The sequence below is a fragment of the Crocuta crocuta genome, unplaced genomic scaffold (assembly GCF_008692635.1).
Source record: "Crocuta crocuta isolate KB4526 unplaced genomic scaffold, BGI_CrCroc_1.0 scaffold13, whole genome shotgun sequence".
Classification (NCBI taxonomy): domain Eukaryota; kingdom Metazoa; phylum Chordata; class Mammalia; order Carnivora; family Hyaenidae; genus Crocuta; species Crocuta crocuta.
Genome location: NW_027530007.1, coordinates 7,871,999 through 7,885,653, shown reverse-complemented (window position 1 = coordinate 7,885,653; position 13,655 = coordinate 7,871,999). Strand labels below are relative to the sequence as shown.

The following is a 13,655-nucleotide window of genomic DNA, read 5'->3' as shown; positions in this document are numbered from 1 at the left end:
TGTGGGGAGGACAGCCTCCCAGTTCTGCTGCCAGGAGCCTGCCCTCGACCTCTGGGAAGTCCCAGGCCGCCCCGGCCCCTCCGCTGAGCCCTCACGCGCTGTCCTTCCCTCTGCCCCAGGCATGACGCTGCTCCATCCACCCTCCGTCGCGCTGTGACCTTGACCGTGACCGCTGGAGGCTCCCCACCTCTCTGTCCACCCCCAGCACCGGCCTGAGCACCGCACCGTGTTCAGAGCACAGGATGCCCCCGAGCGCCCCGTCTCTCCCGGTGCTCAACCCCGGCCTCACTGAGCATGGACGCCAGGTGCCTCCCACCTGCTTTCTCAGAGACGCCCGCCCCCACCTCGTCCCCACCAGGGCTATTTGTCCTTCAGAGCCCACCCGGCCCCTGCTCCTGCCCCCCCAGGAAGTGGGTGCTCCCCACATGACTCTGTTTCTGGCTTTTATTTTTATTTATTTTTAAAAATACTTTTTAATGTTTACTTATTTTTGAGAGAGAGAGAGAGTGAGCAGGAGAGGGGCAGAGAGAGGGAGGCACGGAATCCAAAGCAGCTCCAGGCTCAGAGCTGTCAGCACAGAGCCCCACCCGGGGCTTGAACCCGCAAACCGCGAGATCATGACCTGAGCTGAAGTCAGACACTTAACTGACTGAGCCACCCGGGTGTCCCTTAATTTTTTTAAATGTTGGTTTACTTTTGAGAGACAGAGTCCAGGCTCCGAGCTGTCCGCACAGAGCCCGACGTGGGGCTCGAACTCCCAGACTGTGAGATCACGACTTGAGCTGAAGTCAGACGCTCAGCTGACTAAGCCCCCCAGGCCCCCCTCTTCCTCTGGCTTTTAGATGTGGTTCCTCCTGAGGCCCTGAGCCCCAGGAGGCCAAGGGTCAGGCCTTTGAGCCCATTGTCCAGCCTGGGGCTCGCACAGAGCAGGGCGAGCTGAGGCTAGCCTGAAAGCAGGGGTGAGGTGGGGGAGCTTCTGTAATGGGGCCTCAGGGTACCCCCACTTCCCACTCTCCCAAGTCTGGCTCAAGCACTGGGGTTCACACCACCTCTCTCCTACCCCTCAGGACCCTGGAGATCTCTGTCTCAAGAAGAAAGGGGAAATATGATTGGGGGATTCCCAGCGCTCCTGTGCAGTGTCCTGACCCGGAGGTCAGAGCGATGCAGAGAGAACAGAGGGACTGGCCCGCACGGGGCCCTCGGGGTGAGGCCCCGGCATGAGCCCCGTGGGTCTCTGGGAACAGGTCCGGCTGAGTTGGGAGAGGGCAGGGGTCCCAGGGCCCAGGGGCCCATGGGAGGAGAGGCCCTGGGGTGTGGGCTCCACCTCAGCCCCTGGAGAGATGGGGTGGGGGGGGCGACAGGGAGCCTCAGACACGCTGATTCCTGGGGACCTAGCACTGAGGAAGGGGAGTCACACCCAGCGACGGGGGGGAGCAGAGGGCCCTCCTTCTGTCTCACCTCCTCGATGAAGCAGGGGCCCCTGCCCTGATCCTTCCCCTGGTGCCCAGGATCCCCACCCCACGGTCCCTTAGAAATGGAATTAGGTAGTGACCATGAGGGCATTAGCGGCTGCCGGCCAGTCCCGGCCAATGGGACCCTTAGCCACCCCTATCCAGAGGAGCACGGCAGGAGGTGGAGGGTCAGCGGGGGTGTGACAGGAGGCAGAGGGGGTGCCAGCAGACCCTGCCTTGAGTGTGCTCTGAGGCACCTGTGTGCTGCCGGGGTTCCTAGAACATTCTAGAACATTCCTGATGCCAATGAGGGCTGAGTGGAGGGTGCAGAGAGGGTGTCCCTTCCCCTTTGTTGGAAACCCCCAGATGGCCTGTACGCAGGGGGGTGTACGTGCACACATAAATAGCAACACGGGGGTACCCTCTCGTAGGCTTCCGGTGTGGGGACACAGCCTGTGCCGGTGGGTGTCTCCCAGGGCCTCCCAAGCCCCCAGGCGGCCTCAGGTCACTGGTGTCCAGGGGCGGGGCCAGTTGTCCTGGGGGACCGTGATCAGCCCGGGGTGGCTGACCCTTTAGGCTGCCACCATTGCAGAAAGAGAGCGTTCGTCGCAGGCGCTGAAGGCAGGAAGAGTGGAAGAGGAGGAGGCCGTGCACAGGGAGGACACACAGGGCACCCTGCCCCCCGGGGGAGCCCCACCTACAGCGCCAGGACCCGGGGAGCAGGCCCAGAGGCCATGGCTGGCTCTGCGAGGAACGGCGTCCCACGGGGAGGCACCCAATTCCAGAGACACCCCCAGAAGAAGGAGCCTGAGGTCAAGGGCCCCTCTCCTGCGACCTCTGCATCTCCCTACAGTGCTCCGGGTGCGGTGGGGCCTCAGGGAAACTCCCCCTGCCCCGCAGAGCAGGGGGGCGGCCGGCCGGCTGAGGGACAAGGAGAAAGCAGCCGGCCGCCCGGTGCCCGGGCTTAATTGACAAGGCCTGGGGCTTCTCCCGAGCAACCAAATGGGTGGGGGTCAGCGCGCCCGTGGCAGAGCCCGGGTCTCCCGCACAGGCAGTGTCCAAGGTCAGAGTCACACAGGACCACGTCTTCCTGCACGCCTGGCTCCAGGACTCTGCGCACGTGGACTCTCCCCTCCCGGCGGGCGTCGGGTCGGCATGGGCGCGCGCGGGGGGAGCCGGCCAGCCCCGGGAGCGTCAGCCGCGTCCCCTGGCCTCTCTGAGCAAGGAGTGGCCTGGTCCAGACTGTCTCCAGGGTCGTCCTTGCTCACTCCAGCCCAGCGCACGCAGGACGGGCGTCTCTCGGACCCTGCCGTGCCCACCGCCCGGCTCTGTGGCCGCAGTGGCTGGGGGACCTGCAGGCGCAACACGGAGTCAGGCTGGTGGTTCGAGCACGGCGCTGCCTCACACGAGCCGTGTCCGAGGGGCCCTGGACAGGCCGCCTGACCTCTCTGTTTCCACACCTTTGGAGCCACGAGCCTCGGCTGGCATGGGGCACCCCGTTAATGTGATCTGCTCCCGTGGGGACACGGCGCTCAGCCCTCCCCTCCCAGCTCCCAGAGCGCTGTTCTGTCACCATCTGTCGCCCGAGGGTGGGGACGCCTGCAAAGCTCAGTCCCTCAGCCTCGATGGCTCCCGGGCCACAGAGCCAATGGAACGTCCCCAACAATGGCCCTGGCCGGCCGGCCACACACGGGCCACAGAGCTGCCCTGTAAGTAAGTGCGGCCCGAAGGGTGGACCAGTCAGGGATCAGGCACATCTCAGGCTGAGGGCGTCTGTTAAAACATCACCCGTGGCCACACATCAACGTGTGACTTCATCTGTCCGGTGACTTCTTTGTAAGATGATATCCACGACGGAGTTGGAATGCAGAAGAAAGGCCCAGGAGAGCCGTCTTGGTGTGCTCCCCATGACAGTCAGCGGAAGACGTGGTGACTGTCCGGAGTCCCTCTGACGGGCCCTCAGGGCTGGGAGCCGAGCCTGTGCTCACGGGGGCCTCGCGGGGACCCCCCGACCCCCGGGTCCCACCTGACACCGTCGTCCCCCCCTTGGAGGCTGGCTGGCCGTCCCAGGGGATGGTGATCAGACGTGAACCCCGCTTCTGAGCGCTGGGAGCCTTTCGACAACAGGACAGCGGTCGGCCGCCACCCCGTCCCCGGGACTTCACCCCTGCACTTCCCTCCCCGGCCCCTAGACTGTCCTCCTCAGCGTCCCCTGGGAAATGGAATGGGTAGTGACCCCAGGGACATGGGTGCCAAGGTCAGCCTGGGCTGGGTGACCAGCGATCAGCTCAGTTCCCGGGTCTGCCGAGGGCTCCACCTCGGCGTCTGACAGGGACCTGCCCGGGGCGCGTGGGGCTGGCGGCGCGCATCGGGGCCGGGATGGCTCCAGCCACGTCTCACTGACTTGCAGCCTCGCAGATGAGGACGTCAGAGGGTGGTGCTAGTCACAGGGCCACGGGCTGAAATGCGACGTGGGAGCCAGGGGCCCCAGGGAGACTCCCCAGGACACTTCCCACTCGAGGCACCAGCAGGGGTGGGGTGGGGGCCAACCACCGGGCGCCTCTCACCAGCCCCCAGCCGGCCTCTTAGCGCACCGGGCCTGCGGTGGACCCCCACCCCTAGGCTGTCCACTCACCCACCAGCTCCAGGGGCAGCGCGATCCTGGGAAGCCTGCGGGGGGAGCCTCTCTGGACGGGAAAGCTGGGGTTCGGGTCCAAGCACAGTGTGCACCCAAGAGACCCTGGGCCTGGGGCGCCCGGGTGGCTCAGTCGGTTGAGCGCCCGACTTCGGCTCAGGTCATGACCTCACGGTGCGTGGGTTCGAGCCCCGCGTCGGGCTCTGTGCTGACAGCTCAGAGCCTGGAGCTGCTTCAGATTCTGTGTCTCCCTCTTTCTGCCTCTCCTCTGCTCACACTGTCCCTCTCTCTCAATAATAAACAAACATTAAAGAATTGTTTTTTAATATTTAAAAAAAAACCCAGAAAGCCAATAGACCCTGGGCCAGACCGGTTGCTTTTTGAGCCCATTTATCCCTCTGTGAAATGGAAGCAAGAATTAACCAGCCCGGCCCTGCCCCAGGGACAGGCGGGGTGCGGACACAGTGCGTGGGCTCAGGGGAAGCAAAGGGTGCCTCTCTCACCCTCACGGGGGACTCAGGGGGCTCCCCCACCCCCAGGCTCCCGCGCTCTGGGGAGAGACCCTGCTGCAGAGCTGTGCTCAGGAAAACGCATGTGGAAGCCCGCCACCCCAGCCCCAGGCAGAGGAGGGGCTGTGGCCTGCAGGGCACTGCGTGGGAGATGGGGCTCCTTTGGAGGGGACGGTCACCCTGCTTCAGCAGAAGCTGAGACACGGAACAGAAAACCTGTGGTCTTGGTGCTGCTGCTGCAGGGAAGGGGCGTGCCAGCTCCCTGGGCTGGTGGGCGTTGTGGGGGAGGGCGCCCACCTCTGGAGGAGGAAACTCCGGGGAGGCGCTGAGGGGCCTGGGGGGTGGGGGGGGGGATGGGGGGATGGGAGTCCAGGACTTAGGGTGCAAGGAGTGTGCAGGAGGAGTTGCACCAAGGCTCTGCGCCCTGCCTTTACACACCCCTCCCCTGCCTCCCTGCACTTCTGCTCTTGATGAGGGAGCACGAGGCAAGCTGACAGGCCGAACCCCCCCAGGTGGGACGTGTGCGATATTCCCCTCCACTCCTGGTGCCCATCAAAGGGGCCAACAAAGGGTTAACTGAGAGCTTATAGTCCTTTGGGACCTGAGTCTCCACCGCCCCCAGGTGTGGGGACAAAGGCAGAAGGAAAGGGCAGAACTAAATTTCCTTGTAACCTGAAGCCCATGGACAAAGTCTTTATATTTTTTTTTAATGTTGATTTATTTTTGAGAGACAGACAGAGCACGAGCAGGGGAGGGGCAGGGAGAGAGGGAGACACAGAATCCGAAGCAGCTCCAGGCTCCGAGCTGTCAGCACAGAGCAGGGCTTGAACTCTGGAACTCGGGAAAGGTGAGATCATGACCTTAAAGGACAGCCTCCCGGGCCTGCTGCTGGGACCAAGTCAAGGTCGCAGAGGAAAATGCTTCTCCAGGAACTCCCTACTGTCTTACTGCTCAGGCTTTGCTAGAGGGAAAACCACCTTAGCTCGACCACAGCCAGGACCCTGGGACTCTTCAGCATATGACAGTCTCGCTGGAAACTTCCCCCGAACTCTACCTCCCCCAACCCCATAGTATTTAACCAATGTCTCCTCATGGTCTTGCCCCTGCGCTTTAATAAAATTGCCTTTTTGCACTTTGTTGGTGGTCAGCTCTGGACCCCGCAACCCCCACTGTCACCCCAAAAACCTCGTCACCCTGCTTAGCCGCCTCCTGTCTCCTGCACCACTCCAGCCTGGCCACTTTTATGATATACGCTGCCTCCTCATTGGCCCACAGAAACAAGACTCTTACTTTCGAAACGGCTGGTTCCGCCAGAGTGCGTGAGTGCAAGTCGGATCTGCTGTCCGGGGTCCTGGGCCGAGCTGGCAGCTGGGGAATGAGGGGTCCTGAGGGGGAACATGGAGCCTCTCTGAGGCTGGGGGCCGCCCCCCTGGACCCCGGCACCCGAGGCTGATGACATGAGCCTGGTGAGTCCTCTGAGCCTGTGTGTGTGGGTGTGTGCGTGTGTGTGTGCGCTCGCGCGGGCGTTTCCCAGTCCTCTCCCTCCACCTGCCCTGGCCCGAAGCCACTTCCCAGCTGCCCTCGCTCTTGGGCACTCAGACCCCCGGCACTCAGCCCTCTGCGACCAGAGGTTTCTGGAGCAGATTGGCAGGAAGCCGTACCCCCAGCAGCGGCATGTTCCTCTCCGTCCTCCTTCCCCCCTTCCCTCACCTGGGCGGGAGGGCCAGCCCCCCCCCCAACTGGAGGGCGCTGCTCCCAGAAAGCAGGATTCCAGCAACCAGAACCCTCCCCACCCAAGGCCCGCAGTCTGGCGCCTCTTGACAAAGGCCTTGTTTGTGCAGAGAGGGCGGGATCCGGGACTCTGCCCGGCCGGATGCTGGCCCGGAGCAACCCCCCCCCCACCCCCGCCGAGACTGTGGGTGGAGTTAGCCCCGGGACCAGCCCCTCCCCCCGCCCTTCTCACCCTGACCTCCGGCCCGAGCCGCCTGCCTCCCCCGCGGGGCCTGTGACTGCTCAGGGCGGTCCCTGCGGTTCCCCAAGGGCTGCGCCCCCACATTTCACAGGGGTGAGCTCTGGCAGCTCCGCCCCCTGCCCCAGCCGAGCTCTATCTCCACAGACCCTGTACCTCCTCCTCCTGGGGCCCCTGCGCTGCTCCCTGGCTGTGGCTCAGTGCAAAGAGGAGGAGTATCCGGTAGGGACTGAGTGCTGCCCAAAGTGCGGCCCAGGTACGTGCAGGCCTGGGGGCAGGGGCACAGGCAGGGGTGGGTGACGCCCCCTCAGCCCCTCTTCGACTCTTCCTCCCCCCAGACCCTCCCAGCCACGCTGCCCAGGGATGTGGCCCGGGGGGACCCAGTCATTCCATTCAAGGCCAGGAGCTGGGGCCCAGAGCCAGCACTAGGGCAGTCATGCCCACACGCACCAGGACGCCCCCACCTCCTTCCAGAACGTTCCCACTCCCCCAGAGCAGGCTCATTGGTGAGAGGCAGCAGGGCACCCTGTGTGGCATGGGAAGCAGCTCAGGTGCCCTTCGGTTCTTGGGGTGAGGTCACACCTGCTGGGGGCTTCCAGGTGTCGGGACGGGTGCGCCCCCGCAGGGCCCTCCCCAGGCCAGAGTGACACGGGGCTCTGGGTGCAGGTTTCCGGGTAAAGGAGGCCTGCGGGGAGGTGACCGGCACGCTGTGTGTTCCCTGTGACCCGGGGACCTACACCGCCCACTTCAATGGCCTGAGTGAGTGTCTGCAGTGCCGCGTGTGTGACCCAGGTGAGAACACTGGCCCCAACCTGCCTCCCATATCCTGCTGTGGGGGGCGTGCCCACATGCCCAGGACCAGGCGCCGGGCCAGGCCCACCCCGCCTCCGGGGCAGACGCTTGCAGGCGAATCCTTCAGGGAACCTTGGGCCTGTCCACACCTGTCCCTTCCCAGAGCGGGGCCAGTGCCTTTGTAACCCCGTCAGTCGGGCCTTCCAGAACTCAGGGACCCCGTCGGTCATATGGACACCGGTGCCCGGGGCCGGCCCTGACGGAGCCACGGGTCCCGGACTGCTTCCCCAGCTCACTGGTCCTGAGGGGCTGGACCTCGTTCACCCGCAGTGTGCAGGTTCTGGGGACCCCCCCAGCCTCCACACCACACCTCTGGGGACCCCTACTCATGGCTCAGCGCTCCGACCCTCACCTTCTTCCTGCCGGGTGGTCTGGGGTGGAGGGACCCTGGGAGGAAATTCCGGGAGGCTGGAATGCATTCGGGTCCAGCCAGGTGGGGTCAGGGGCTGCGAGCCTTGGGCTCACCCACAGACCCCTGTCTTATCAGGCTGAGGTTGGGGTACAGACGGCCCACGGGGCTGCCCCTCAGTGGGGGCTCAGGGGCCCAGCGCTACCCCACCCCCAGTGCCAGCGGCGGGAGGGTGCTGCCATCTGACTAGCCTGATTGACTGCCTGAGGGGCGGGGTCTTCAGGTGTGTGTGGGTCGCGCCCCCTGGGGCTGCCCCACGGCTGACTGTGGTTCCTACTTCCTGTGTGGGCCTCGCAGGGACCAATCTCTGCTTCACCACCAGGCCAGGCCGGTGCCCCGGTTGGTGCTGGGTTTGGGCTGAGCGGGGCCCACATGCAGCAGGCTGCACAGCCGGGCTGGGGGCGCCTGGCACCGACCCGTCCCCAGGCGGGGCCCTCAGGCCTGCTGTGCTGTCCGGGCCTCCTCCCGGGACAGGGGCTCCTCCCGGGACGGGGGCTCCTCCCGGGACGGGGCGCTCAGCACTGCCCACCGCAGCTGCTCTTCGCTCCTCTCTTGGGTCCCAGCCATGGGCCTGGTGACCAGGCAGAAGTGCTCCACAAAAAACAACACCGCGTGCATCTGTGGCCGGGGCCACTTCTGCGTCAGCGAGTCGAGGGGTGACTGTGCGGAGTGCCGTCCCCACACGGCCTGCAGACCCGGCCAGAGGGTGCGGGAGAGAGGTGAGCAGCCTACGGTGGGGAGCCAGCCTCCCGGCCCCTCTAGGAGGCAGAACCCTCTCAGAGGCAGCCCCCAGACCCAAGCCCAGGGCGGGGCAGCCCGGCTGAGCCCCTGGGCCCAGCCCCTGCACCCTCCCTGCCCAGCCTGTCGTTTCTCAGGCACTCAGTGGCAGGACACAGTGTGTGAGGACTGCCCTCCGGGGACCTTCTCGCCCAACGGGGCCCTGGAGCAGTGCCAGCCCTGGACCAAGTAGGTGACCTTGGGGTGGTCTCAGCCCCGTGTCCCCGAGAGGGGCTCGTCTGTGCTCTCCTGGCAGATAAGCCCCCCCCCCACTGTTCCCCGTCACGCTGCAGCCCCCAGGACAGCCCCTCCCGGGACTCTGGGGCCCACACACCCCATCACATTAGCCGAGAACTGAAAGCCCGTGGACATGAGCTTCCCGGATGCCACGGGTGGACCTTCTTCCCTGGGGCTGGTCTGGGGGGCTGCTGCTGCCAGATTCCCAGTCCCCTGTGGTCCTGGGGTGTCCCCAGCTATCAGGGCTGTGGGGGCCTCCCAGCGAATGTGGAGTCAGGGGGGTTCTCAGCGTGAGGGCCCCACTCCTGCAGCCATCCCTGAAGCCCGGCGCTAACCCGGGCACTCGGAGTGTCCCTGGGGGGGCCTGGGGGGACCACGTGTGCTGCTGGCCGGTGCCACCCTGCCGTCCTGCTGCCTCCCCTGCGGTCACTGTCCTCTCCCCGTCCCTGTCCCCCAGCCTGTCTCCCCATAGCAGTGCGGCCTGGGAAGGCAGAGGGACCTGAGTTCACACCCAGAGCCGCCAGAGCACCTTGTCACGGGGCGGCGCCTCGGGGACCCCCCACCCCGGGCCCGAGTGAGCATCAGGCCCCCACACTGCTCTCTCCCAGGTGCAACAGCTCTTTCCAGAGCCTTGTAAACCCCGGGACCAGCAGCTCCGATGTCACGTGCTCCGCCTCGCACTCTCCTTCTCCTCTGACCATAATCATTCCCATACTTCTGCTGGTTGGCATAATAGTCCCAGTCGCGGTCACCTGGATACGGATGAAAAGGATGAAAAACAGACGGTCACCCGGTGAGCAATGGGGAGTGGTCTCATCAGGGCTCAGGGCCCGGCAGGTGCATCTGCAAGCCCCTCCCCACCTTTCCGCGAGTGGGGGGAGGCGCCTGCAGGAGCTTCTCCCCTAGGCAGGAGCGGGGGCGTGAGGGGGACTGCTGTCGGCTCAGGGATGTGAGTTCGACTCCTGATGTCACGGGATCTTGGGGGGCTTGGAGGGCCAGCAGGGCGGGCCCCCCTGTTCCAGGATCCCCTGCCGGCCCCACCTCTTGCCCGCTCACCACCCTGGGCTCCGAGTCCCTGTCTGCCCCGTGGGGCAGAGGAGCCACAGGGCAGGCCGAAGATGGATGGGGGAAGCATGGGTTGGAGGGTCAGCTGTGGGCAGGGCTGAGTCCCCTCGAGAGGCCACGTGTCCCCCCCCTCACTCACTCGGTCCCTGTCCGCTTGTCTGCCCTGCTGTGAGCTCTGCATCCGGGGCCAGGCCCTGGCTCCGCAGACCCGGCTCTGGGCTCCCAGCAGGGAGCAGGCCCTCAGCAGAGCCCCAGGGGGGAGGTGAGGCGCCTTCTCGGGCTGCTGTCAGCTAGTCCGTGCTGGGGCCTCACCCGAGGGCCCCCAGGCTGCAGGCAGGTCTCGGGGTCCCGGGCTCTGAGTGGGCCAATGTTGTTTCACCCGACCCTGGGGCACCCGTTCCCTGAGGGACCCTCCCCTGCGTCCACCCCCTTTCCTGGGGTGACCATCGCATTGGGGTGGGCCAGGGCCAGGGTTTGGTAGCTGGAGACTCGGGCAGGAGTGGTCCTCGTGTTGGCACGTGCCTGGGGCCCCCTGGTGGACAAATGCACACGGGTCTGGCCAGTCTTCCAGAGGGTCCTCTCTCAGGGAAGAGAAGTCCTCTCACACAGAGGGAAGTCGGGAGCTCGGGTCCTCCCAACCCGCAGTGCTGAGAGGGTCCCACGTGACACAGGGTCTCTGTCTTGCAGGCGAAGCCACCAAGGAAAGACCCTTACAGGTATTACACATCGTCCCCTCCCCCTCCAACCCTGGAGGCCGTGCTGCTGGGGTGGGTGGGGCCCCAGTTCTCCGAGGGGCCGGATCCCCAGCGTAAGGCCGAGCCGACGCCTCGTCTTAGAAAGCCAGGTGACCCCGACTGCCGCGTGGCCCACAGGCCGGGCCCAGTGCAGTCCCCATCTGGACATGGAAGGGCGTGCTGTGTCCATCCAGGCCCCGCCGGACGTCACCACGGTGGCTACGGAGGAGACGGCGTTCGTTTCCTGAGAAGGAGCAACCCTCCGATCCGGAGGTCTAGGAGACGGATGTCGGCTGTGCCTGCTCCGAGCTGCCAGGCCCCAGGGGCAGACTGGGGGCCCCCTCTCGGCTCGCTTCAGACTCCACCCAGCCAAGGGATGATGGCCGCTGCTCAGGGGGCTCCGGGACCCCGCACGCCCCCCATCCATTTCTTGAGGGACTCAGATGCGCCCTCCACTTCTGTGGTACCCACGTGTAGACCCAGCCCTGTGAGGACTCGGCCGTGCTTGGCTCCAAGCCGCTCACTCCCAGGCCTCTGAGCGTCAGCTTGCTCACCTGCAGGACGGACCTGCCCGCACCTGCCTCACCGCTGGGGTGACACTGGACGCGAAGGTGGCGCGATATGAATGAGGATATGAATGACGGTCACGTTTGGGAGTGATTTTTAAATTGGGGTTGTTTTCTTAATAAAGACAAAATCGATTTTTAATTTGTCGTTTTTATTTTTATTTTATTTTTTTAAATATTTTTTATTTATTTCTAGGAGAGAGAGAGTGAGAGAGAGAGAGAGAGACAGCGTGAGCAGGGGAGGGTCAGAGAGAGAGGAAGATACAAACTCTGAAGTAGGCTCCAGGCTCTGAGCTGGCAGTCAGCACAGAGCCCGATGCGGGGCGCAAACCCACGAACCGCGAGATCATGACCTAAGCGAAAGTCGGACGCTTAACTGACTAAGCCACCCAGGCGCCCCTAATTTGTCGTTTTTAAAAAGTGTATTGTGGAAAGAGGTTTTGAGAGTGTGTAAATACCCTGTTTCTTCCAAAACCCTCACTCACTGGTGACTTAAACATTTTTTTCTTAAAAATTTTTTTAATGTTTATTTATTTGAGAGAGAGAGAGCGTGCACGGGGGAGGGTCAGAAAGAGAGGGAGACCCAGAATCCAAAGCAGGTCCAGGCTCCGAGCTGTCAGTACAGAGCCCAACGCGAGGCTGGTGGGATCATGACCTGAGCCAAAGTCGGATGATTAACTAACTGAGCTACCCAGGCGCTCCTAAAATTTTTTTTAATGTTTATTTATTTTTGAGAGAGAGATAGAACACAAGCAGGGGAGGGGCAGAGACAGAGGGAGACAGGATCCCAAGCAGGGTCCAGGCCGTCAGCACAGAGCATACCTGGGAGCCTGAACTCACCAACCTCGACATCACGATCTGAGTCGGAAGTCGGCCACTTAACTGGCTGAGCCGCCCAGGCGCCCCTGCTGATTTTTGCTTGAAAGGCGACTGTGAGGGTTTCCAGTTGGGGACGTGCCTCCCCCNGGGGCCGGCCCCCCCCCCCCCCCACACTACTGAGTCAGCCTCCGCGGTGCAACGCTGTCCACGGCTCCCGTGCTTCCTACACGGGCTCCGACACATGACTGTCATTATTTTGAGGCACACGTTGTCCCAGATTTGCCCGACAAGATGCTACTTGACTCCTTTCTGACGCACAGTCCCTGCTCCGTGTCCCGAGAATCCTCAGCCCGGAGACAAGGATGCCTGCAGACCCCCACACCGGCTCCGGAAGCATTCTCCCCGCAAGCCCACCAGGCCACTCCTAGAAGGGCGGGCCCCAGGCCGGGGCCTTGGGAAGGGGTCTCCATCCAGGCACAGGGTCACCGTGAAACTTCCCTTTGAACGTTCCCATGCGGGCGCTCGGTGTACATCAGCCCAAAGCACCCCCAGAAAGTCCCCGCTGAGGGTTCCATTCAAGTCCACACAGGTCACTTTCCTGTCTGCCCACAGCCACGGGGGCCACCAGAACATAGTGCCTCATCCCAGCATCTAAACGGCACCAGGTGGGTGGTGGGCCGCGAGGATCAGCAGAAAGGTGGGGTGCGCCAGGGCTGGGCTCGGGGTGCCCTCGGGCTCGCCTGTGCAGGATGACAGCCAAGCATGCCCAGGAGCCCCGCAAATTCCACCTGATGCGCTAGTGGGGTGCCAGTTCTGGAGTGAGATGCGTGCACATCACAGGCACATGGCGTAACCTTCGAAAGCAGCACAGAACTCAAGTGTAACATCTCCCAGAGCACATCTTTACAGACAGTGCATGCGATGGACAGGCTTCCACCCTTCACTGGGCCATCTTAGCCTTTTTTTTGGCCCAATTCTATCAGGCACCTATTTTTTTTTTTTTTTTTAAGAAACACGGCCATGGAGAAGATGCCCATAGGATCCCAGAGACCAGCCCAGAGCCTCAGCCAGGAGCTCATGACTACAGGGGGACACAGGCAGTCATGGTTTCTTTAACCAATGTGTTTATTTTGTGCTCCTGAGAGCGGCCCCCACTTTGCCAGTCTGGGGGTTGAGTGAGTTAGAGGCTTCCAGAGGGAAGCCACGGGACAGGTCAGGACAGGCTGGTTCCCGCTCAGAGGGACTCCACACACAGCATCACCAGGCCACCTCCCAGGCCTTGCAAGCCCCTCCCCGCAGTGCCCCCCCCCTGCAAGCCCCACCCCTGTGACCACTTCACCCCTGTGTCTGTTTCTGCCTCCACCTCTAGCTCCTCAGCCCCTCCCTCGGGCCCAGTGTCTGGAGGGGTTGGAGCAGGGCCACCCAGGCCAGCGGCCCTGGGCCCATCGGTGAGCAGCTGTTTTCTGCCAGCAGTGCCCTTCCCTCTGGCCAGCAGGCCGGGGCTCAGAGCGCCTCGCTGGCCTGGTGGGTCCTTTCTCTGCAGCCGAGCTGGTGGGGGTGGGGGGCAGGGCAGGCATCTCCTTGTAGGAGCCCAAATGCTGGAGCTGCACCCCAACCTTGGGGAACCAGGGT

General features: G+C 63.8%; 1 protein-coding gene across 1 annotated transcript; it reads left to right on the top strand.

Annotated features, from left to right (window-relative positions):
* Positions 1 to 5,906: 5,906 nt before the first annotated feature.
* Positions 5,907 to 11,346, top strand: TNFRSF14 (TNF receptor superfamily member 14). Its single transcript, XM_077763891.1, has 8 exons — positions 5,907 to 6,061; positions 6,712 to 6,820; positions 7,231 to 7,356; positions 8,389 to 8,544; positions 8,701 to 8,791; positions 9,448 to 9,632; positions 10,592 to 10,620; positions 10,833 to 11,346. The coding sequence occupies exons 1-8, from the start codon at positions 6,053 to 6,055 to the stop codon at positions 10,884 to 10,886; spliced, it is 759 nt and encodes a 252-aa protein (XP_077620017.1). The 5' UTR covers positions 5,907 to 6,052; the 3' UTR covers positions 10,887 to 11,346.
* Positions 11,347 to 13,655: the final 2,309 nt, after the last annotated feature.